The following is a 22181-nucleotide window of genomic DNA, read 5'->3' as shown; positions in this document are numbered from 1 at the left end:
GTTAAGGTCTCTGACCCATTTTTTTTTTAGCTGTTTTCTTATCGTTGAGTTTAAAAGTTCTTTATGTATTTGAAACAACGGTCTTTTCTCAGATAGGTCTTTTGCAAATATTTAATCCCAATCTGTGGCTTGTTTTCTAATTCTCTTCGACAGTGTCTTTTACAGAGCAGAAGTTTTTCATTTTAATAAAGTCCGCCTTATCAACTATTTCTTTCACAAACTGTGTCTCTGGTGTCGTATCTGAAAAGGCATCACCGCTTTTGGTCCAACATCTCAGCAAGGCCCGCGGGGGTGCCCGCTGCTCTCTGAGCTTTGCAATGCCACCCAAGGACGACGAGAAGAAGAAAGATGCCAAAAAGTTGGCCAAAAAAGACAAAGACCCAGTGAACAAATCTGGGGGCAAGGCCAAAAAGAAGTGTCCAAAGGCAAAGTTTGGGACAAGCTCCATAACCTGGTCTTGTTTGACAAAGCAACTCATGACAAACTCCGGAAGGCCGTTCCTAACCATAAGCTCAGACTCTAGCTGTTGTCCGTCCTGAGACACCGGGGCTTTGAGGTTTTCTGGCCAAGGCAGCCCCTCAGGAGCTCCTTAGCGAAGGATTTATCAAACTGGTTTCAAAGTACAGAGCTCAAGCTATTTACACCAGGAACACCAAGGACGGAGACGCCCCAGCCGCTGGTGAAGACGCATGAATAGATCCCACCAACTGTACGTTTTAGACAATAAAAACTTATTCAATCAAAATTGAAGTAAAAAGGCATCACCATACCCCAGCAAGGTCATCTGGGTTGTGTCCTACGTGATCACCTAAGAGTTTTATAGTTTGGGGTTTTACTGGTAGGTCTGTGATCCACCCGAGTCAGTTTTTGTGAAGGGTGTAAAGTGTGTGCCTAGATTCCCTTTTTTTCCACACGTGGATGCCCAGCTGTCTCAGTACCATCTGTGGAAGAGGTTACTTCTGCTCCACTGGACTGCCTATACTCCTTTGTCAGAGGTAAGGGGACTACACTCACACAGGCCTACTTTTGGGCTCTCTGGTCTAGCCCGCTGATCGGTCTGTCTGTTGTTTTGCCAGTACTACGCCATCTTCATTACGGTAAGTCTTGAAATCGGGTAGCGTCAGTCCTCCAGCTTCGTTCTTGCCCTTTGACACCGTGGTGACTGTTATGGGTCTCCTGCCTCTCTGTATAAACTTTAGAAAGGGTTTGTCACTATCCATAGAGTAACTTGCTGGGATGTTGATTAGAACTGCACCAAATCAGCAGATCCAGTTGGGAAGAAGTGACATCTCCGCGGCAGTGAGTCTTTCTATGCCCTTCACATTTTAAATCAGATAAAGAGTGGCTTCGGCATGACCTCAGCACCCAGCACCCTTATGTTACCTCCCTCCACGCTCCTCCAGGTACCCACCAACTTGTCACGTTATAGTCTCTCTCTTCCCGCCTCACCTCCTCTTCCCCGCCGCCTGCCGGTAATCTAGTGCTCTCTGTTTGGTGAAGATCAGCCCAAGGACAGGGAAGCAAAGGGACCATCTACCCACTCCAAGTCCTTTACCAATATATTCACCTGTCCACCAACCACCACAGGATTCATTCATCTGATACATTCTCCTCTTCTTCACGCCTTTCGATTCGTCAACCAAGCCAAACACGGTTTAGTAGGAGGCACTCACACCTCCACCATCTCCATTCGCCTACTTTTTCCCTTCTTTCCCCTCCTTCCCCCACCTTTTTGGGCTCACAGACCAAAAAGCAGGTCTCTCTAGGCTTCCTTTCAATGCTCCCTCACAACACTAAAACAAAATTTTGTATTCATGATGCAAAGGCCTTGAGGATGAGTAAGCTATTTCTCTGTGTTCCCTTGAAGGAATTCCTTTAGGCTAGGAACGAAAGCTACTGGCGTATGATGTAAACTATCCAGTAACGATACTTTCAAATTTGTACCGAAAAGGTGAGCTCTGATGGGGAAATCCCAAAACATTCAACTGGCTGAACCGAAGAGGTGCCAGAGAAACTGGGGATGGCCCTAACGTCAGAGAAGAGCTGGGATGCTACAAGGGCCATCTGCTTGCACAGGGTCAGGGGGCCTCAAAACCCACACAGGCTTCTGCCAAGTAAATAGCCTGTATCTCCTCAGAATCTGGGATGTACAAAGGGACAGGGGATACTGAAGCTGGTAAGAAACAGAAAATCGAAGTATTTCCCCTTGTGCTGAAATGCTAAAACTAATTTCCAGCTTTACTCTAACCATGGCCAAGTATTAGCTTTGGATTAAGGCATTATCAACTGCAGTTCTCAATAAAGCCAACTGCTTCAGTCTCCTCCAAACATCAAGGACCAGTGGATGAATTATCTCCGGACACGGACTTTTCAAGCAATCCAGGGCTCTAGGCAGGAAATCCAAATCAGGAATTTCAGTAAATGCCCTATTTGCAGGAGGCACCCCCTGGTCGTTCTGACAACTCCAACCCCTGTTGATCAACTGCTTCTTATTTAAAAAACAAAACAAAAACTACCACTATGTATCTGTTATTGGTGAATAAAGGACAGGAATTTGAAAAGCAAGGGAAACAGGAAGTAGAGAGTAACAAAGTTGCCCAATTCTCTTGTGGCAGGATTCTTGAACAAAGGAAGGTCATCTCTCATGCATTTCTAAAAACTGAATCTATCCCCAAGACACTTATCAATGAAACTAATTTCAGAATACAGTTATAAAAATGAGTTTTCGTTGAAAAAGGAAGATAATGCTTTCCACCCACCACCAGGAAAGCAAAAAGTCATTTATTTTCCTAGTGATCCTCTGTCTCCTCCCTTTTAAACTGATGATCACTCAGCAAAGGGGGATGGTATAGCCACAGAAATATAGTTCACGCAGGCCAACTGGGTAGGGGTTTTGTGACGTGACTAAGTTTGTGACGAAGGGCTAGAAGGAAGCTAAGTGGTGCACATGAGCACTGAATCTCTGAAGTCTGGTTTTCCTCAGGATGGGCCTCAACAGCAAGCGTTATAGCAAATGTTCACAGTGACGAAGGTATCACTATGAAAAAAGAAAACTGGTTCATGACGGTGGGAGTCAAAAACCCTGAGTTCACAGTGAGAACTCCCACTCAGATCTGTACATGAAACCATTCAAAATTTTTAGTACATGTTAACTTATACATGAAAAATGGTGGAAAATATTTACCAATAGAGCATTTGCTAGTAAACCTGGGTTTATGTCTCAGCTGCTCTGTAGGGACCTTGGCCAATTTATCAAACTTCTTTAAAACTTGATCATCTCTATAATATGGTAAGCCACTCGCCACCCCCCACGTCAGGACTGTTACATTAGGGAACAGAATGCCTCAGAAGGAGCTTATACTCTTTGAAGATGATAAAAAACTCAAGATGGCGGGCAATGGATTCCTAGGCCATTCACACATTCCCACAAGAGACACCTGGCGGCAGCCAATGCGTCAAGTCTCAAACTCCTCAGGGACACAAAGGAGCCAGACTCACCTTACAAACTGATCTCGTCCACCCACTGCAAACTGGTGGGTATTGGCAGGATTCACATAGATCGTATAGAGCCCCACTTTCTTCTCCTTCTCTTTTGTCACCACCAGTTTCCTTTAAGAGTAGAAAAGTAGAAAAGTTATATTCTCGAAAATACCCAGATGGTCATGGCAAGAGAGAGCAGAGAGTAATGCAGACAAAGCTACGAAGAAACCAGATTCTGATTGAGAAAGAAAGAAAAAAGTGGTCTTGGGGCACCAGGAGGCTCAGTCGGTTAAGCATTTGACTCTTGATTTCTGCTCAGGTTATGATCTCACGATTCGTGAGTTCAAGTCCGGTGATAGGTGCTGAGCTGACAGCGACGAGCCTGCTTGGGATTCTTTCTCTCTCTCTCTCTCTCTCTCTCTCTCTTTCTCTCTCTCTCTCTCTCTCCCCCCCCCCCACTCACATGTTTGTGCATGTTCTCTCTAAATAAATAAATAAATAAATAAATAAATACTTAGAAACGGAAAAAGTGGTTTTGTTAGTTTTGAACACTGGAACAAGAACAAGACAAAATCACTTCCACGTATATTTAATAAATGCTACTTTGAGGAATGGAAAAACAAATGCGTAGTGAAGTCATTTTCCGGTGTTCCCCAAGACATGTAAGGTACCCGTACGCAAAAGTACTGCTCCCCAGGTGGTGTCAGTTTAGCTGGAGCCCAACATGACGACCCTGCCCACATCTTCCCGTCCTAGATAAAAACACCCTCCCAATCATCTGGGAGCAGTCAGCAAGAGGACCAATCATGAAAACAGTGGCCAGAAGGGACCTTAGGGTTAAATCTGTCTCCCGGATTCCACAGAAGTGTCACAACCCAGCTCTAAACATGCACACTGAAGACTGACAAGCCACAGTTTCCTGGCACAGGGACAGCCCGGAGGAAACCAGCATTCTTCCTTTACCCGAAGTGAGCTAGGAGAGGAGATTCCTAAGAAGACAGCTGTCTACAAGGCTGGCTAATCCTCTCTAAATTACTCCTCTGATTGTACCACAAAAGGCAGCCCTTAGGAGGGTACGGGGGTCCTGAGGAAACTCTCTAAAATTCTGAAGTTGTAGCCAGAAGACTCGGACTAAATAATTCTATTCTGTCCCAGCTTAAAGGTGGCACTACGGCTTCCCGGGTCTAAGTGTCCAGCCAGTCAAATGTGACATCACAGAGATTAGTAAATTTACAGGAAATGAAAGACTGGGAAGGAAAGGGCTGGGTTCTAGCTTTCGTTTTTAATTCTAGAGTTTTGCTCATCTTGTTGCTACGGAAACTGAAAGAAATATAACCATGACAACGAGTTTCTTGGTAAAGAAATGATTTTAGCATCCTCTCTGCCTGGTCAAAGTCACTCCAGCCTAGAAATGCGCTAAGCAAAGTGGAGAGATTTTACTTGATTTTAAAATCTCTGTAACCTTTCATTAAAACAGTAGATGGAAATCATGAAAAATGAATGTCATTAGGAAATACACACACATACACAACCCTCAAAAACACAAGGTAGAAAACACTCCAAAAAGAGTTTAAGGAATAAAACCAGCAGTGGAGAAGAGACAGCTCTAATCATTTGTTTTTGTTTTTTTGAAAGAGAGCACGCAAGTGGACGGGGGCGGGGAGGAGAAGGAATCCCAAGCAGGCTATGCACTGTCAGCTCAGAGCCCATCACAGGGTTCAAACTCATGAAGCAAGAGATCATGACCTGAGCCAAGATCAAGAGCTGGACGCTTAACTGACCGAGCCACCCGGGTGCCCCGTCTAATCGGGCTGTAGACAGGGAGAACGAGCAGATGCTGCTTTTCACAGGACCATTCCATTTTCTCAGCAGTTTGGACCTTCAGAAGGAGAGGGTCAGACAAATATAAAGGTGACCACGTGGAAGCAAAAGGAAGAAACCTGGGGACACGTGGGTGGCTCAGTTGGTTAAGCTTTCGACTTTTGACTTCACTTCATGTCCTGATCTCACAGTTTGGGAGTTTGAACCCCACATGGGGCTCTCTGGGTGCAAGCTGGAGTCTCTCTCTGCCTCCCTCTCTGTCTCTCCCCACCTCAAAATAAATAAACTTTAAAAAAAAAAAAAAAAAAAAAAGGACAGATTATGAAATAGGGCTTCACTGTCCTGTAATCCTGACAGAACTCAATCTTTCTAATGCTTCACTTTATTCACCTGAAACAAAGAATTCTCTCTCCCGGTGGATAAATGCAGAGTACCTTGGGCCCTCTGGGGAACTAGCAGATATGCTATAAAAATGATTAATCTTGTACCCGGCTGGCTCAGTCGAAAGAGCATGCAACTCTTGATTTTGGGGTCGTGAGTTCAAGTCTCGTGTTGGGTGTAGAGATTACTTAAATAAAAACTTAAAAAAAAATTGTTTCAATGATTAATCGCGATGGCAGCAGGGGGAAAAATGTTTTTCACATTAGGAGGAGGCAGCACACAAAAACACAGGAAACAAATTTACTAAGTTTCGCTATACAATTTGCAGTTTTTTAGTAAGCAGGTATGTTCCAGCAAAAAAAATTTTAAAAAAAGGAAAATAATTACCAGTCAGACCAAAGAATTCCTTTGAAGAAGATCTCAAACTGGCTGCCACTGGCTAAACGAATATCCCATCCACAGCTCCAAAGCCAACTCTTTTCCTAAGAGGTCGGCCAATACCACCAGCTTCCAGAGACGCAGCTATCATAAATACGTAAAAGTTCCCCTTACGCCAGCTTCACACAAAAACGTCTCTGATGTAAGTGGATGTTCACGTACCAGCTTAAACTTAAGAATAGCTTGGATTTTCCAGCCATTCAGCTCCCCACCTCAGTCAAGCTTTCCGCTACTATTTCAATCCTTAAAGCAAAAACTTTTTGAAAACTCACAGTCCCTGATTCCCCAAATCCAGAATCTGGGCCTGCTCCTACGTGAAGTTTCTCCTACATTCCCCATCTATCACTGCTCACACCAGAGCCACCGTGTACATCATTTCATTCCAAATCCAGTAAGCTAACACACTCATCTGTTCTGCCCAGTACTGGGCTCCCAACTCCTTGTGGCCTCACAGTGGTTTTCCTAGGACCTGACGCACAGGATAAGCTCTCTCCCACCTGCCTCACAGCTCTCTACCAGAGCAGACCGAACAAACTCAGCCCATTTGCTTCACCTCTGCGTTTCTCCCCCTGCCCCTACTCTGGAACTTTAAAATGAAAACCACAAACATGCAGATCAAGAAATTAATTTATTTCCTCACAACTAAACAACTGCAAGCTAGTCTAGAAGGCAGATCTGTTGTCACCCAGGCCTGTTCACCTTCCAATAAAACCCATAATCTCCCAATCTTCATTCTCTTGAAGGTTTATAGAAGTACAGTACATCCTTTCTACAAGCCTAAAACATTTTTTAAATTCTTCCACTTTCTAGACAACCTTTTCTATAGTGACCTTTCTAAAAATAAAAGTCTGGAGTGCCTGGCTGGCTCAGTTGGGAGAGCATATGACTTGATCTTGGGGTCGGGAGTTCAAGCTCCATGGTGGGCATAGAGCTTACTTAAAAAGATAAATAAAAAGAAAGAAAAAATAAAATAAAAATAAGTCTAATAATAATCAGCCTTAAGATTATATTCCCTAGGGGCGCCTGGGTGGTTTAGTCCATTAGATGTCTGACTCTTGGTTTTGGCTCAGGTCATGATCTCACATTCGTGAATTCGGCTCATGTGCTGACAGAGTTGGGCTCTGTGCTGACAGCGTGGAGACTGCTTGGGATTCTCTCTCTCTCTCCCCCTCTCTGCCCCTCCCCAGCTCTTGTGTGTGTGTGTGTCTGTGTGTGTGTGTGTACGTGCGCGCGTGCGTGTGCACACTCTCTCAAAATAAACATTAAAAAAAAAAGTCCCATGTTCTACTGAGTGAGCCAGCCAAGCACCCCAAAATTTGTTATGATTTTTAAGACTAACAAGACAATTAAAAAATCTAGATAATCCATCAACAAGGTAGCAATTAAATAAACTGTATTACACCAATGCTGTAAAGTAGACCTTTATGGTCTGATGTAGAAAGAACTCCAAAAACACATTATAACGTGAAAAAAGCAAATTGCAGAATCCTACGTGTATGTACGTACATATATACACGGGTGAAACATCTATGTATATATTAAGATACATAAAAGTATAAAAAAGGATTGGAAAGGTATTCCAAAATTTTTAACAACGGTTACCAACAGCTAGAAAAGTGGGGGTGGGGGAGATGTGCATGAAGAAGCATATACATTTTGCCCACATACTCTATTATTTGAAATTTTTAAACAAGGTGTACTTGTTTATTATAAGAACTAAAATTTTAACACAGTAAAATAATTAGCAGCCATAATATAATCAGTTCCAAACACAGTGCCAGACACGATGCTGGGGCTTCAAGCACCTTTATCAATAACCCTCAGAGACAAGAGAGTAAGATAAACTGACTATGCCCAAAGTCAGACTGAAGAAACTGAGGTTCAGAAAAGTCAGATAGGTCGTAACTAGTAGTGCCTGAGTCGCAATCTGACCCAGGTCTGTCCAGATCCAAGCAAGATGCTATGTTCTTTCTATGAGATCACATAGCTGATGAGGGTTTAATCATTAATCACGAGTCTCAAATTCATGTATAAATGAGCTGTGATAAGACAGAACTCTATTATAGCTACCAATATTTTTGTTCAAGATTTATCATTTGTTTACATGTTTCTATAAATAACTGAAAACTACATAGGACCGTATCTCTCAGCTGCCCTGCAGGGTGATGCGCTTCCTGTGGGCGAGCTGAGTGGCACCCAAGTGAACGGAGAGGAGATCAACAAGTTATTCAAGCTCACACGTAAGATGACTGAATCTCGTTCTGGAAATAAAAGTACACATGAACAGTGCTACACTGCTGAGAAACAGACAAACAACAACAAAGAAGTGAGGAATTGCCCTAAACCTCCATCTGCTTCTTAGCATAGGCACAGAGGGACTCTGGGGACTGACCGGAGAGGTGGGTATTACCTAGGACACGTAGGGTACTTTCAAGGCCAAGAGGTCCAGTGATGTAAAAATATCTACTGCTACACTTACGAAGCTGGCCGGTCTTGTCTGAGGTCAATGGTGAAAACAACGGCGTCTTCACCTGCAGACAGGAACGTACAGGGAGAGTCCGGTTCCAGGGCCAACTGAAGGAGAAAAAAAGAAAGGATGAGGTTTCTGCAGATTAGAATCAAGGCCATCCTGATTCTTTATCTTTAGGAAGGACTGCATTTTATTTACTATTTACTTTTTAATATTTACTCTTGATAGAGACAGTGTGTGTGCGCGTGCACGAGTGGGGGCGGGCAGAGAGAGAGAGGGAGACGGGGGATTGAAGTGGGCTCCATGCTGACAGCAGAGAGCCTCAAGGGGGGCTCTAACTCATGAACTGTGAGATCATGACCCTTGAGCCGAAGTCGGATGCTTAACTGACTGAGCCACCCAGGCACCCCGGGAAGGACTGCATTTTAAATATCTCAAGAGGGCGCCTGGGTGGCTCAGTCGTTAAGCATCTGACTTGGGCTCAGGTCATGATCTCACAGTTCATGAGTTCTAGTTCCACATCTGGTGAGCTCAAGCCCTGCTTCGGGTGAGCATGAGCCCTGCTTTGGGTAAAACACAAGCCCCAGGTGAGCCCCAACTTCTCTCTTTCTCTTCCTCTGCCCCTCACTCATTTGTGCCCTCTGTCCCATAACTAACTAACTAACTAACTAACTAACTAACTAACTAACTACCTAAGCGAGAAACCTGCCTAGCTGTTTTGTTACAAAACCCCAGGAAAAGAACTAATAAACCCATTCTCTCTTGTTGTGTGTGAATTAGTTAGAGCTTGTTGATCCCATACAAGTCAAGAGGACAGGAGTTTTGCTTTTTCAACTAAGTCCTCAAGGGATCTGAGTAACAATACCAAAGAAAAACGTCAGCCATTAACGTTCATTCTCAAAATCAATTCCGCTCTCGGGTGGGCAGAAAAATGGTGCCCAAGTGTCACTCTCTTACATCGTAGTTCTAAAAATTAGCTAACTAGCAGGTTTGGGGTAGGCTTAAGAATCAAAGAAATAGGTAATTTTCATATTTTCCGAGCCATTTGGGCTAGAAAAGGATACGCATTAGCTTAGGGTTTGTAAAAGCGGGCCACTCTCCTCCCACAGTATGACCACTCTGAGACTAGGCAGCTCGCAGCTCCTCACTGGCTGCCCCCATGACTGTCTGTCCTATATTCCCAGTTCTAAATAGGGCTTCCAGAAATAGTGCTGTCTGTGCCCTGAGACCTGGGCAAAAAGTTGGTGCTCTCACATGCGAGGAGCCGACCACTAGGGCTTTGGCGCCGTTAAGATGTTCTAGATACAATCGAAGTAGATTTAAGAAGTTTGGAAGCCGCAGGAGACCTCAAGGATTTCCAAAGCAACCGTGGGTCGGCTTCGGCTTCATCAACTGAATGCGACACGTGCAAGATCCAGAGAGCTCTCAAACACTTGCCTTCCAAGAAGTTTAGGGTGGCTGCTTTTTCTCCCTTTCCAGCTACAAATTTTAGGACTGAGAGAAGTGAGGCAGGTGTCCACGACAGAAGGGACACAATGGGCAGAGATCTACGAAGGCCTTGGCTGAGATCCGGGGCTGAGGAGCTGGACCACACAACCGTGGGGGCGAGAGCTTACTTACCTTGTGGGACGCTCCCTTGTGCTGGGCCACACGCTTCGTGTTCTTGCAACACTGTGTGGCAGACAGCTCTGCTACCCGCACCTGCCCGTCACGGGCACACATGGCCAGGGTGGAGTCACCGCTGTTAGGAAGGAACTTGGCCTGGAACGTTAATGACAAAAAGGGATACACAAAAGAAATTGAGGAGGTGAATCTGAGAGGGAAAAACGGGATAACGGCCCCACCCCATCCCTTCTGTTGGGCAACGGTTGGAAACTTGGCTCTCCTAGCCTTATACCCTTGGCTCAAATCCCGTTTCTTCCAAGAGTTAAAGAAGAGGGAGGAAAACCTTCTGATAGAAGACGGCATTGCAGGTGACTCTGGAAGGCTGAACTGGCACAGGATTAGTGCTCAGGTGAACTAGGGCTACGCCTACGAGGGGAGAACCGTAAGGAAAAGAGGAGGAAAGTCTATCTTGATTCAGGAAGCAAAGGGAAACTTGTTACAAAGGCAACCAGTGCCTTCTCTCCGCAGAAGAGCTCCCACCCAGGAATCAATGCTAGTTGCAGTATGATGGAGGGGCTGATGAGTAAACGAGAAGGACAATACTAACAGATATTCATCAAACGTTTATTAAGTACAAGACAGGATTCTAGACTGCTCAGCTTCCGTATTAATCCTCACGATCCTGTTTCTAGCTCCACGTTACAGATACACAAACTGAAGCCGGAGATTACAGAATTTGCCCAAGATCACAAAGCTAGCGAGGGGGCAGGGCCAGGATGGGAACCCCGTCTGGCTCAAGAGCCTCTGCTCTTAGATGGATGCCTTCTATCAGGGTCCCCTGGGTACCTTCCTGATGACTTCCAAGCACCCGACCTATAACGAGGCTTCTGACCGCCACCAGGCTTGGGAAGAATGAAAGGCGGTCATGGCTCTTTCAGCGTATTTAACTCCTCTAAGTGATCAAGGGAGCCACGACACGACTGAGCCCTGAGGCCAGTCCAGACTCACTGTCTGCTCCCGCTCCAAGCACCTCAGGCTTGTCTAACTCCTGCCTGACTTTCCCAGTGGCCGTCCTGCTCCCTTGCCTCACCTGGAAGACATTGCTTTTGTGGCCGCTCTCAAAGTCCAGCACTGGCTGCCGCCGCACCCAGTCCCAAACCACCACTTTCAGGTCATCGCTGCCACTGGCCAGCCAGGTGCCGCGCTGGTTAAAGTGCAGGGTGTTGACACAACCATTATGGCCCTCAAGCCCATGCTGCAGGCGGAAACGCTGCACAAAGACTCTTGCTCCACAAGCCTCATAGACAAAGCGGGCGCTAGAACCCAGCTCCCGCTCCCGAAGGGCAGGAAGGGCTTGCCACCGAGGTCGAGGCAGGGCGGATGTCTCCGAAGACACCCAGTCCTCCAGGGCCCGCTCATCATCTGATGAGTCCTGGTCACGGTTGGCCCGCTTCCGCTGGACACGGCGCCGAGGGTGCGCTTCCTCCTCCTCCTCCTCTTCTTCCTCTTCTTCCTCTGAGCGGTCATGGACTTGGTTTTCGTCGTTGATGGAGTAATGGCCAGTGTCTTCCATGCTGTCAGAGTCCTTGTCTTCACCTGAGCTCTCTGTATCTGTACCCCGGCTTCCTGTGCTGGCACGGTTGGGGCCACCATCATCCCCAGTCAAGCTTAAGCTCAGGTCTGAGGCTTCCACTTCAATGCCTGAGGATGTCTCCCTCCCCTCCTCAGCGCCAGACATCTCCTCTGGACTGCTAGACAGGCTTCCTGCATGGTAGTGAGGAATGGGCGGGCGAGGGGGAAAACAAGGAAACGGGAGAGTGATCAGAAGGATGTTCCCTCCTCGGTCCAAGAAATCATCACGCCCAAGGATCCAGAAACCAACTCTGGTCAACGTGCTTTTGTTCAAGTGCTTACCATAAAGACTACCTTCTGAGGGGGGAGTCTCGTATAGGACAAGAAACTGGAAAGATTAAGATCAAAGCCACAGGCAAACAAAGGTGCTTCAACCCAAGTGGAAAACCACAGGGTAGCCCAAGAGTCTGATAACTCCCCCCCCCCCCCACCACCACCTCTCTCTAGCAAAGCACAGCCAGGTGGAGTCCAAGTACATCTGATACAACTACCTTAAGCTCTGTTCTGCTGGACACACGTCTATTAAGCACAGCAAACAATTAAGTCAAATAGGAAAAAAAAAAAAAAAAAAAAGAACAGCCATTCCCAGCAACAGCTGGCACCTCCATCTTCTTAGAGGAAGGCAGAAAATAACAGATTAAAATCATTCTGACAGTGGCGGTAGAGAAGAACGATTTCCTACTTCAAGGAAGTACCACCACCTCCCACCTCCTAAATCCCAGTTTCTTCCCTTGAGGTCTTAAAGTCCACTAAGAATCCAGAAGAAGGTAGAAGGGACATGCGGTAACTGTGGTCCTGGGTTCCTGGTTCGCTGTTCGCTAATAAATGTGTTCTAATAACTTCCATTAATTTAATAACGTTAACACTACGTCTAGTTGTTGGAACTCTACCCTGAGGTAGAGTTTTACCAGGAAGCACACGCAAAACTGATGACAAGCAACGCTACCAGAGTGGCACCCGGGAAGGGAAGTTCACCACGTTTTCCAGTCTGCCATGTTGGTGGCCGTAAAAGAACCGGGCCACTTGGACCAATCTAACCCCCGACAATGAGACACTGCATTCTCCCAACGACAGCCAGGTCTTATTTCAGCGAGCACTCTGGCGATGTGCTAGAGCCAATACGGCCGCAGCTTCCACACTGAAGCCGAGGTGTGAAGAAAGGAAGGAGGGAATGAGGATTTTGAACACCGTTCACGGCCTCCTTTCCTGATGATGCCAAATTTTACCTTACCAGAGGTGAAGGCTGTTAGGAAAAGCAGACCAGCGATGGGCGACTCTGGTACGAGCTATCCAACCCCACAATGACATTTAAAGGGTTCAAAGCAGTGCCTGACCGCTTAGTCACCTGGAGCAGAGCAGCAATTTCTAAAAATCTTTGCGGCAACGGAACCCCTTCACAACGAACTCTGAGGCAAAACCCGACACAGAAAACAGATGAACAATACAAGCACTTTGGTTCAAGCAGTGACAGAAGGCTGGGAGACACATCAACAGCTCTTTTCAGAAAAGCACCCCAACTAAGATCCCAGCATGAAAACAAGTGGTGCAGGAACTGGAAGAAAAAGGGGAAAAGTGCAGCAATTTTCTCCTAGGAACTACATCTGCTGAGACTGCTGTGGATGCTGAGAAAGATTAGTAGTTGTGGTTTCTGACACACAATTGGCTTTGAAACTGGGAGTGGTGAGAAAGGCCGAAATACCACACTTTCGCTTCTACGCAGAAGGAAAATGTAAACACCGAAAATCCTAGCATTTACTGTTAAAATTATGATTAACAAATCAAGATGACTTGGGGGCTCTACCAGATTAAGTTAAGGGCCAGAGCAAATCGCGAGCTCAGCAAGATGACCCTAACAGTCGATGACCAAGATCTAGCCCAGAGGCTGGCAAATTTTTTCTACAAAGGGCCCTGTCGCAAGTACGCGATGCCGCTGTTACGGCACAAAAGGACCCGTAAGCACCATGTGAACGAATGGGACGTGACCGTGTTCCAACACACTTTACAAAAACAGCGGCAGGCTGGATCTGGTCTGCTGGCCATAGCCCGCTAATCCCCGATCTGGCTAACAGCCAAATTCCAAACCACTCTAGAACCCTGAACTTTTCAATTAAGCCCAGCAAAAAATCTGAACCACTGTCTTTCACAGAAAGAAGATGAATGAACAGCAATGATAAGAAGGGAACAAAGGAGCAATACACAGCATTTTTTAAAAATCTCACTTTTCCTTACTCCGCTTCACTGTTCCACCAATCACATCAACTAGAATTTAGCCTGTAGTCCTGGCCCGCAAGGTGTTGAGGAACGCTAGACTCTTGTGCTGCCCAATTCTATGCATTTGAAGGACATTTCTCAGTTAAGAAGCTGGCTCAGGGTTCAAGCACTGATTGAATAACCCATGTCAAAATCCCGACATTCTACCTTCAAACCTGCCCTCGACCCAGTGATTTAACACTTGCCAAGACCCTACAAAGCAAGCAAGCAAGCCCTGACTCCAGTCGGTCCAGGCTGTAACTCCGTCTGTCGTCCACTAGCTCTATCGAACTATAAGCTACCACAGAAAGAGACCTCTCATCACAAGTGGGGAAACGCACCTTCCCACAACTCCTTGTTTCCTACACACAAAACAGCGCAGGAAAGGTCCACTCTTAGGAAAGATGTCCTTCCCTCCACTAAACTCCAGGCCTCCACTTTCCCTGGGGGAGGAGGAGACCCTCAGGTGGCCCCTTACCGTTGGCTAAGTCTGTTTTGCCTTCTGCGCCGTTCCCTTTGCTGGACATCTTGAGCGATGTTTACCGTAGCCAGCCTGCATTTAGGAGAGGAAGACAAGGAAACAATTAGGAAATAGTCTGGGAGAGAAGAGAAAAGGGACAGGAGATTTAACAACGCACAGCCTTTATCGTTTTCATAAAAATGACTTTTTGAGGGGTGCCTGGCTGGCTCAGTCCCTGGAGCATGTGACTCTCACTTGATATAGGGGTTAAGTTCAAACCCCATGTTGGGGGTTTAAAGTAGAGATTACTTTAAAAAATATCTTGGGGGGCACCTGGGTGGCTCAGTCGGTTAAGCGTCCGACTCTTTGATTTCGGCTCAGATCATGATCTCCTGTTTTGTGAGACTGAGTCCCGCACTGGGCTCTGTGCTGGCAGCACGGAGCCTGCTTGGGATTCTCTCTCTACTTCTCTCTCTCTGCCCCTCCCCCACTCCTGCTTTCTCTCTCAAAATAAGTGAACTTTTTTTTTAAAGCTTTAAAAAAAAAACTTTTTGAGTCTGTGCTCAACAGGGCTTCTCAGCTGCTGAAAATCCTATCAGGCCCCCCTCCCCCATGTCTAAATTCCATAAAGAGGCAGTATCTTTGGGAGGTCAACTGCTATCTCTTTACCTGAGTAACTGGCAATGATTTTTCAGATGGAAAGGAAGGAACTGAAATAAAACCTGAACCAGCAGGCATATATCCAGTGACAGGTACTACAAGCAGAGAGCCTGAACACAAAAAGCTAGCTTCAGCATTGCCCTCTAGGCAGGAATCTTCTGCTGTAAATTCAGTCAGATGTGTCCATAAATTTTATGAAACACCATCTTCATAACATGAAGCAGAGGGCCAGGCCAGACTCTGAATATCATCTGACACACAAGTCAACAGAGACAGAAGACACCAAGCTCTTGGGGCGAGAGCTTGGGCTTTGTTTGCTCAGATGCCTAGCTTCAAACTTACAGGCACAGACATTAACTAAGGACGACAAGAAGCAAAGCCGAATTAGAATTCAGGAGCAAGGAGCGCCTTGCCCCCAAGAAAGAACCTAAGGTTTCTTTCTTCCTCTTACAAGTAAGTCACCGAGTACAAAGCCGGGGAAGAAGAGGGTGACGTTTCCATCTCAGTCCGTTTCATAAAACAGCAAACATTATTGCACCTAACTCCACCAACTTTCACCAGATTTATCTTTTCGGCGAAGCTCTGTCTGGGAACCGGGGTACCTAGCTTTTTTTCCTCTTATGCCACTATAACACATTCATTATTTTTACAGAGCCTCACTCCCACCTCGAGCAAATTCCAAAGAGCGAAGAATAATATTATTCAGACTAGAATTTTGTGAAGCCCTTTCAGTGCCTGGACAAAAGGCACTGGTAAAAGACAAAGTATGATTATGACTCCGGTCCTCGTACCCAGGCACACTGGCTTCTAATCTTTCAACAGCCCTTTCATTCCCATAACAATTATCCCAGAAGCAGCCCCGCCCGCATCCTTACCCCCTACTCTCCTCTACAGAAATCCAAGTTGCTTCAGCAAGTGTCCCCTGCCAAGAGACAGCTGCCCAAGGCTCGCTCCGCAGCCCAGGGCGGGGGGTGGAAATAATGCACAGGCAGGACCAAGGCCGAGTCTGGGGAAGGACCTGGAAGGGTGCTGGGAGACAATGCCAACAAAGCACAGATTTGTGAAGCCGCGCGGAAAACGACGGGCGAAGAGCGGTCCGCGGGGCCGGCTGGTTTCCTCCCGCTGCTGCTCGGAGGCGGCGTGTTGTGAGCGTTCTGCACACAGCACCGGCCTCTCCTGGCAGCAGTCCCTGTTTCTACTCTTTAGCATCTCGCAGCATCTTCTTCCCCACCCGGGGCTGAAATCCATTCTATTTAAACTGCAAAAGTCCCGCAGGGTAAGGAAAACAAGCTGTGCTACTTTAAGATTAAAAACCTCAGGTCACAAGCACACATGATGATGGTCAACTGAGGAGAGACCTGAGGTTTCTGACCTCCAGGAGCAAACCTCTCAACCGGCCCCTACTTTCCACCTCACCATCATCCACCTCCAAAGAAGAAAGTGGCTCCGGAGACCCCTTCTCGAGCCCGAACTGCACCAACTCCTCCAGAGGCCCAGACGGCCTGAGCTGCAGACTCAGGTCGGTGCCTGAAAACACAGCCGCGCTCCCGGCCTCCGGGGCCAGGAGAAGCCAGAGCTCCTAGCTTGGCGAGGGGGAGAGCAGGGCCTCACGGTTCAACCCCAGGCTGCAGAGCTGGTCGTCCGGGGAAAATGGCTTACGGTTCTTGCAAAATGAGATCTTCTTCGTGAGGAAGAAAGCTGACGGAACGTATCGCTAAATTCAGAAACAGGGACAACCCCGTGAATGCTTATGCCAACTCTGTTTAATCACGGACTTGGAAGGCAGATAGCTTCTGAAGGTCACATCTTAGGGGCCATGGAGTTTAGCAAAATTAGTTGTAGATTGAAAATTAGTCCAGGGTTGCAGCATGAGTAAGCCATTAGCATCCTTTCTGACTTTGGATGAGCTACTTAACCTTCCTGAGGCTTCATTTTTCTCTTTTTGTAAAACAGTAGTGGTTAACTCCAGAGACGGTCGAGATAAGCAGAATTCTACGTTAAACGTTCTGCAGAAGGACGCTCTGGAGCAGTGGTCTCAAAACGGATTATAAACCCCTATCGGTGAAAATTTTTACCATGAATCCCGAATATGTGTGCGTGCATGTACATACACGTTATCTAACCGATTCACATTAAATATTACATTTAACGTTTGTAGCGGGAAAAAAAATTCCAACATTCTTTCTCTATACACCACCGGACCACATTCCATACCCCTCTGGGTGCACACCTTCCCCCTCAGGAGGACCACTTTTTTAAAAAGCCAAGAAATGATGACAATAAAATACAATCACTTTGGAAAGGAGTTGTTGTTCTTATCATATAAATTTCTGTCAGAATGAAGAAGTTTAACGCCATCTCAACTCTGGGGCAGGAACTCAAGTGTCCAACTGAAAACAGGCTAAGATGCTATGACAGGGCCCTAGGTCTCAAGTATAAGAACCGCTCTAGAGTCTCCGCCGCCATCAAAGATGATGGTTATTTTATAATCAGAGGCTAGGGACCCTACTTGACCCAAACATAAATTGCTTTCTTCATTTTTTAATGCACTACATTCCCAGCAAATCCACTGCTTTTACCTTGATCAATTTCCATGTAAAATTCAGTCCAGAGCAAACGAATCTGAGCTCGGAGGAGCTGATTGATGAGCTCACTGTCCCAGGTAGCTGGGGGAGTTTAATTAGATTAGCCCTGCTGCCTACACTCTAAAAATAACCATAACCCCTGCCAAACAGAAGGTTAAAGAGTAAACTACTGGGGGATGGGGGAAAAAGATCCAGGTGTCATTTTAATTTCTACCCAAGAAAGGCCAGTGACCTAGATCTCTCCTGTCTTAAGGAAAAGGCCTTAAAGTTTTAACCAAATATATGACAAAATACTAACTAAAAACCAAGCAAAGAGGCAGTTAATACAGTGTACGAGAGTACTTTGTGGGGGCGCCTGGGTGGCTCAGGCGATTAAGCGTCCCACTTCAGCTCAGGCCATGATCTCGCAGTTTGTGAACTGGAGCCCTGCGTTGGGCTGACGGTGCAGAGCCTGCTTGGGATTCTCTCTCTGTTCCTCCTCCACTCACGCTTTCTCTCTCTCTCTCTCTCTCTCTCTCTCTCTCTCTCTCTCTCTCACAATAAACTACTACAGAGCAATAAAAAGGAGTGGATTACTGACACACACAGCAACGAGGACGGGTCGCAAATACGTCATGCTAAGTCAAAAAAGCAAGACTCAAGCAGCTACGTAACAGGATTCCTCTCATGGGACATTCTAGAAAAGATAAACTACGGGGACAGACAGCAGATCAGTGGTTGCTGGATGGGGGTGGAGAATGGACAACGACCAGGCACAAGAAGACTTCTAGAAACGACGGAGTTGTTGTCCGCCTCGACCGTGGGTGGTGGTGTTATGTGAGTATGCGTTTGTCAGAGTCCACAGAACAGGTCACTGAAAAAAGGCATAGATTTTACTGTATGTGAATGATTCCTCAATAAATTTGGCCAAACGAAAGAGAATGAGAGAAAGGAGGCAGGGGGAAGAAGTTGGGCAAAATGTAAAGGATAATCATTAAAAATTAAAAATACTAAATTCTCATGGGGCGCCTGGGTGGCTCAGTCGGTCAAGCATCCGACTTCAGCTCAGGTCATGATCTCACGGGTTGTGAGTTTGAGCCCCGCGTGGGGCTCTGGGCTGACAGCTTGGAGCCTGGAGCCTGCTTCGGATTCTGTGTCTCCCTTTCTCTAACTCTCCCCCGTTCATGCTCTGTCTCTCGCTGTCTCAAAAGTAAATAAACACTAAAAAAACAATTTTTTTTTTTAAATACTAAATTCTCAAGCCTGTGACAGTAACAAGTCAGCTAAAGTGGTCAACACACCACAGTAAATGAAGGCAAAACATCAGGTCTTCTTGTTTGAAAAAGAAAGTGCGGGAGGAATTTTACTGTGACCAAAGCTGCCCGTGACTTACCAGCAGCACCATTAAAGGCAAGCGAGGGGTGCCCGGGTGGCTCAGTCGGGTAAGCGTCCGACCCCGGTCATGATCTCACAGTTTGTGAGTTTGAGCCCCATGTCCCCTGCTTGGAATGCTCTCCCCCCCACGCCCCTACCCCTGCCTCTCTCTCAAAACAAATAAACACTAAAAAAAAAAAAAAAAAGGCAAGATAGGCAAGATGAAGCCTAAACTTCTAAAAGACCCCAACACCTAGTTGGTGACAGCTAAACGTATCAAGAAACGAAAGCAGTTCAAAATAGTTCCAGTGGTTGTACTGTTATTTTGTATACTTACTGCTTTTATTTTTCAAATTTCTCCTAAATTTCATTTTAACTCCTTTGCTAGGAAAATAGGCCCGACGGGCACATCTACTCCTCCAAACGGTACCGCCACTGCTCCCTTTACCGAGACCCGAGCTCACCGACACACGAGCCCAGAGCGCTCCGGGCGGCCCGGTGCCTGGCGTGGTGCGCCTCCCTCTGCGAGTCAAGGGCCCCGCTCTCCTATACCGACACCCGGAGTTGGAGCAAAGTTTTAGAATTTCCTCTGAAACTGAGAAACAGTGGTAGGAAATACTTCAATTATTGGTAAAACACCTACCAGAGAGCCACACGGTCTCGGGGTGCTCTTGGGAGGACAGACGTCCCAACACCCCCATCACAGGACAGCTGTTCAGGGCCAATCTCCATCCACGGGCCTAATTTACCTCTTTGCCCTGGGCTCTGCGGTCCATCTGGAATCGACCAGTCCTACTTTCCCCATCCCCAATTGTGGAGTTCAAGCTGAAATGGCTCATTTTCAATCCTTTCTCCTCACCTTACTATTTCTTTACTTCACAATAAACACTTCTGGCCAACCTTCCGGCCACCAGCCACACTCCATCGGTATGGAGTTTATTCATCAGACAACCTCACGCACTGAAATTCAAAGGATAACCCCAAGGAAACTGAAACTCATACTAGAAACCACGTTTCCAGGGGGGCAGGTTCTGGGCCACTCTCTATTAAGTGCCTGGAGGGGATGACCACACTGCCCGGTCTCCCCTGGTAAGCTGGACGGAGGAGCAGAAAGAGACCCTACGTGCTTCCGGGTCAGGGAAGTTAATGTCCATCAGTTTTTTGTTGTGCAGACTTCACAGCACAAGGCAACCTAACTGCACGGCACTCGGGCTGCCCCTGCTTATCCCGATTATAGGGCTCTGGCACCACCCAGTGGCCCATCTACACACAGACAAGCTACTAACACAACAACGTACAAGGCAATACAGGAGCTACAAATACAGACAAGGCAGTCATGATCCCCTCTGCAGCCGATCATCGATTAGGAAAAATGAGTACACAACTACGATACAAGTGATCCAAGCACCAATCACGGTTACAAAAAAGATAAACTGGGCTTTAAAGGCAGGACAGGGTTTCAGGGCGTAAAGGTGAGAAAGACCAGGACAAGGATGAGAAAATACATGGAGGATGAAAAACATGTTCAAGTCTGGTTTGGCTGGCTGGTGGGGTACAGCTGATTAGTTAAGGAGTGCAGGAGGTGTAGGGGTGTGTGTGTTTGTGTGTGTGTGTGTGTGTGTGTATTAGGCATCAGGAAGATTGTTTTGTCAAGGATAATAAGACCGACAGAAACGGACAAAAACGGAAGGACAAACCAGTTTAAAGGCTGCCATGGTTGTTGAGGTAAAAAGCGATGAGCAGCACCTGTCTTAGGCTGGTGGCAGAAGACATTAAAAGAAGAGAGTTGATGTGAGAACCCTGTAGAGGTAAAACTGATGGCTCAATGGTAGTTATGAAGCTCACAAAGTCAAAAAGACAAGCTTGAGGCTGGGTGCCCAAGGGAAGTCAATCCCACAAATGAGAAGCTGGCATGCGGGAGAAGAGATGAATTTGATTTTATGTTTAAAATCCAAGTCGACACGTCAGGAAGGGAGCAGAAAACAAGTGTGGGTCTGAAATTTGAGAAATCAGGGTCAGAGATACAGACTTGGGAACGACTTACACGGAGAAGCTTCAAAATCAACTACCTTATAAACTTCACCTCACTCAACAACAAAAACGTATGTACCCGAGAAAGGTGAGAGAGTCCGAGGAAACAATCCCAGGTTAACATCTACCCTTGGAGAAAGAAGTAAGAGGGAGGCAGGAAAACGCTCAGGAGAGCGGAAGGAATAAGGAGGGCTAGGTGTCTTGGAAGTCAAGAGATAAAAAGGTTTCGAGAAGGTGGGGACGGTCCATGTAGAGAGAGAGGGAGAAAGAGAGAATTCCCATTTCAAATGCCACGGAGAAGCCCAGAAAGACGCGTACTGAGAAAAGGCTCGAAGAGTCAGAGAAGCTGTCCATGGAATTACCTCAGATATGAAGGGAGAATGTCATTTCCTCCCTCTTCAAGGATCATAAAAGGACTCAGTTATCTCTTCAGCTGAGTCCATTAGTTATTTCCTGAAAAAATTCATCGGTCTACCAATCAATCATCACCTGAGACCCATGTTTAAACAATTCAGTATTTTTTTTTAATTTTTTTAATGTTTACTTTTGAGAGAGAGAGAGAGCGCGAGCAGGGGAGGGGCAGAGAAAGAGGGAGACACCGGATCGGAAGCGGGCTCCAGGCTCCGAGCTGTCGGCACAGAGCCCGACGCGGGGCTCGAACCCACAAACCGCGAGATCGTGACCTGAACCGAAGTCGGACGCTTAACCGATTGAACCACCCAGGCGCCCCAGAAATGTTTTTATTTATGCAGTCGTGTGAACAGACCTTTTAGTCTTTAGATACGCTCTTATAAGAAACACCGAATTCTTCCTTTGAGCTCATTTGCTTCATCACTCGGCACTGAAGAGTCCGGTTTTTAAAGACAGAATCTGGTAGAACAGAAGGGTTTCTGGTGTCAGTCGGACCTGGGTCTGACTCTGCCTCTACCACTCACTTTTACGTTTGTTTCTCCTCCTATAAAATGGGACGATACCATTACCCTGCAGAAGCTGGTTTAGAGAATTAAAGACATTT

General features: G+C 46.5%; 1 protein-coding gene and 1 pseudogene across 4 annotated transcripts in view; one reads left to right on the top strand and one right to left on the bottom strand.

Moving 5' to 3' along the window:
- DCAF8 (DDB1 and CUL4 associated factor 8) overlaps positions 1 to 22181 on the bottom strand; it is a 41612-nt gene that overhangs the window by 13456 nt on the left and 5975 nt on the right. For all 4 annotated transcript variants that reach the window (XM_047839643.1, XM_047839644.1, XM_047839642.1 and 1 more), the window contains 5 exons: positions 14556 to 14630; positions 11286 to 11959; positions 10211 to 10351; positions 8600 to 8694; positions 3499 to 3609 (listed from right to left, as the gene is read on the bottom strand). In XM_047839643.1, the coding sequence (XP_047695599.1) occupies positions 3499 to 3609; positions 8600 to 8694; positions 10211 to 10351; positions 11286 to 11959; positions 14556 to 14604 (1070 nt within the window). In that variant the 5' untranslated portion in view covers positions 14605 to 14630. The remainder of the gene's footprint in view (positions 1 to 3498; positions 3610 to 8599; positions 8695 to 10210; positions 10352 to 11285; positions 11960 to 14555; positions 14631 to 22181) is intronic.
- Positions 265 to 693, top strand: LOC125154958 (40S ribosomal protein S25-like; annotated as a pseudogene).

This window comes from Prionailurus viverrinus, chromosome F1 (assembly GCF_022837055.1).
Source record: "Prionailurus viverrinus isolate Anna chromosome F1, UM_Priviv_1.0, whole genome shotgun sequence".
NCBI classification, from domain to species: domain Eukaryota; kingdom Metazoa; phylum Chordata; class Mammalia; order Carnivora; family Felidae; genus Prionailurus; species Prionailurus viverrinus.
Note: the sequence above shows the minus strand (reverse complement) of the source record. Positions and strands in the feature narration are given on the sequence as shown.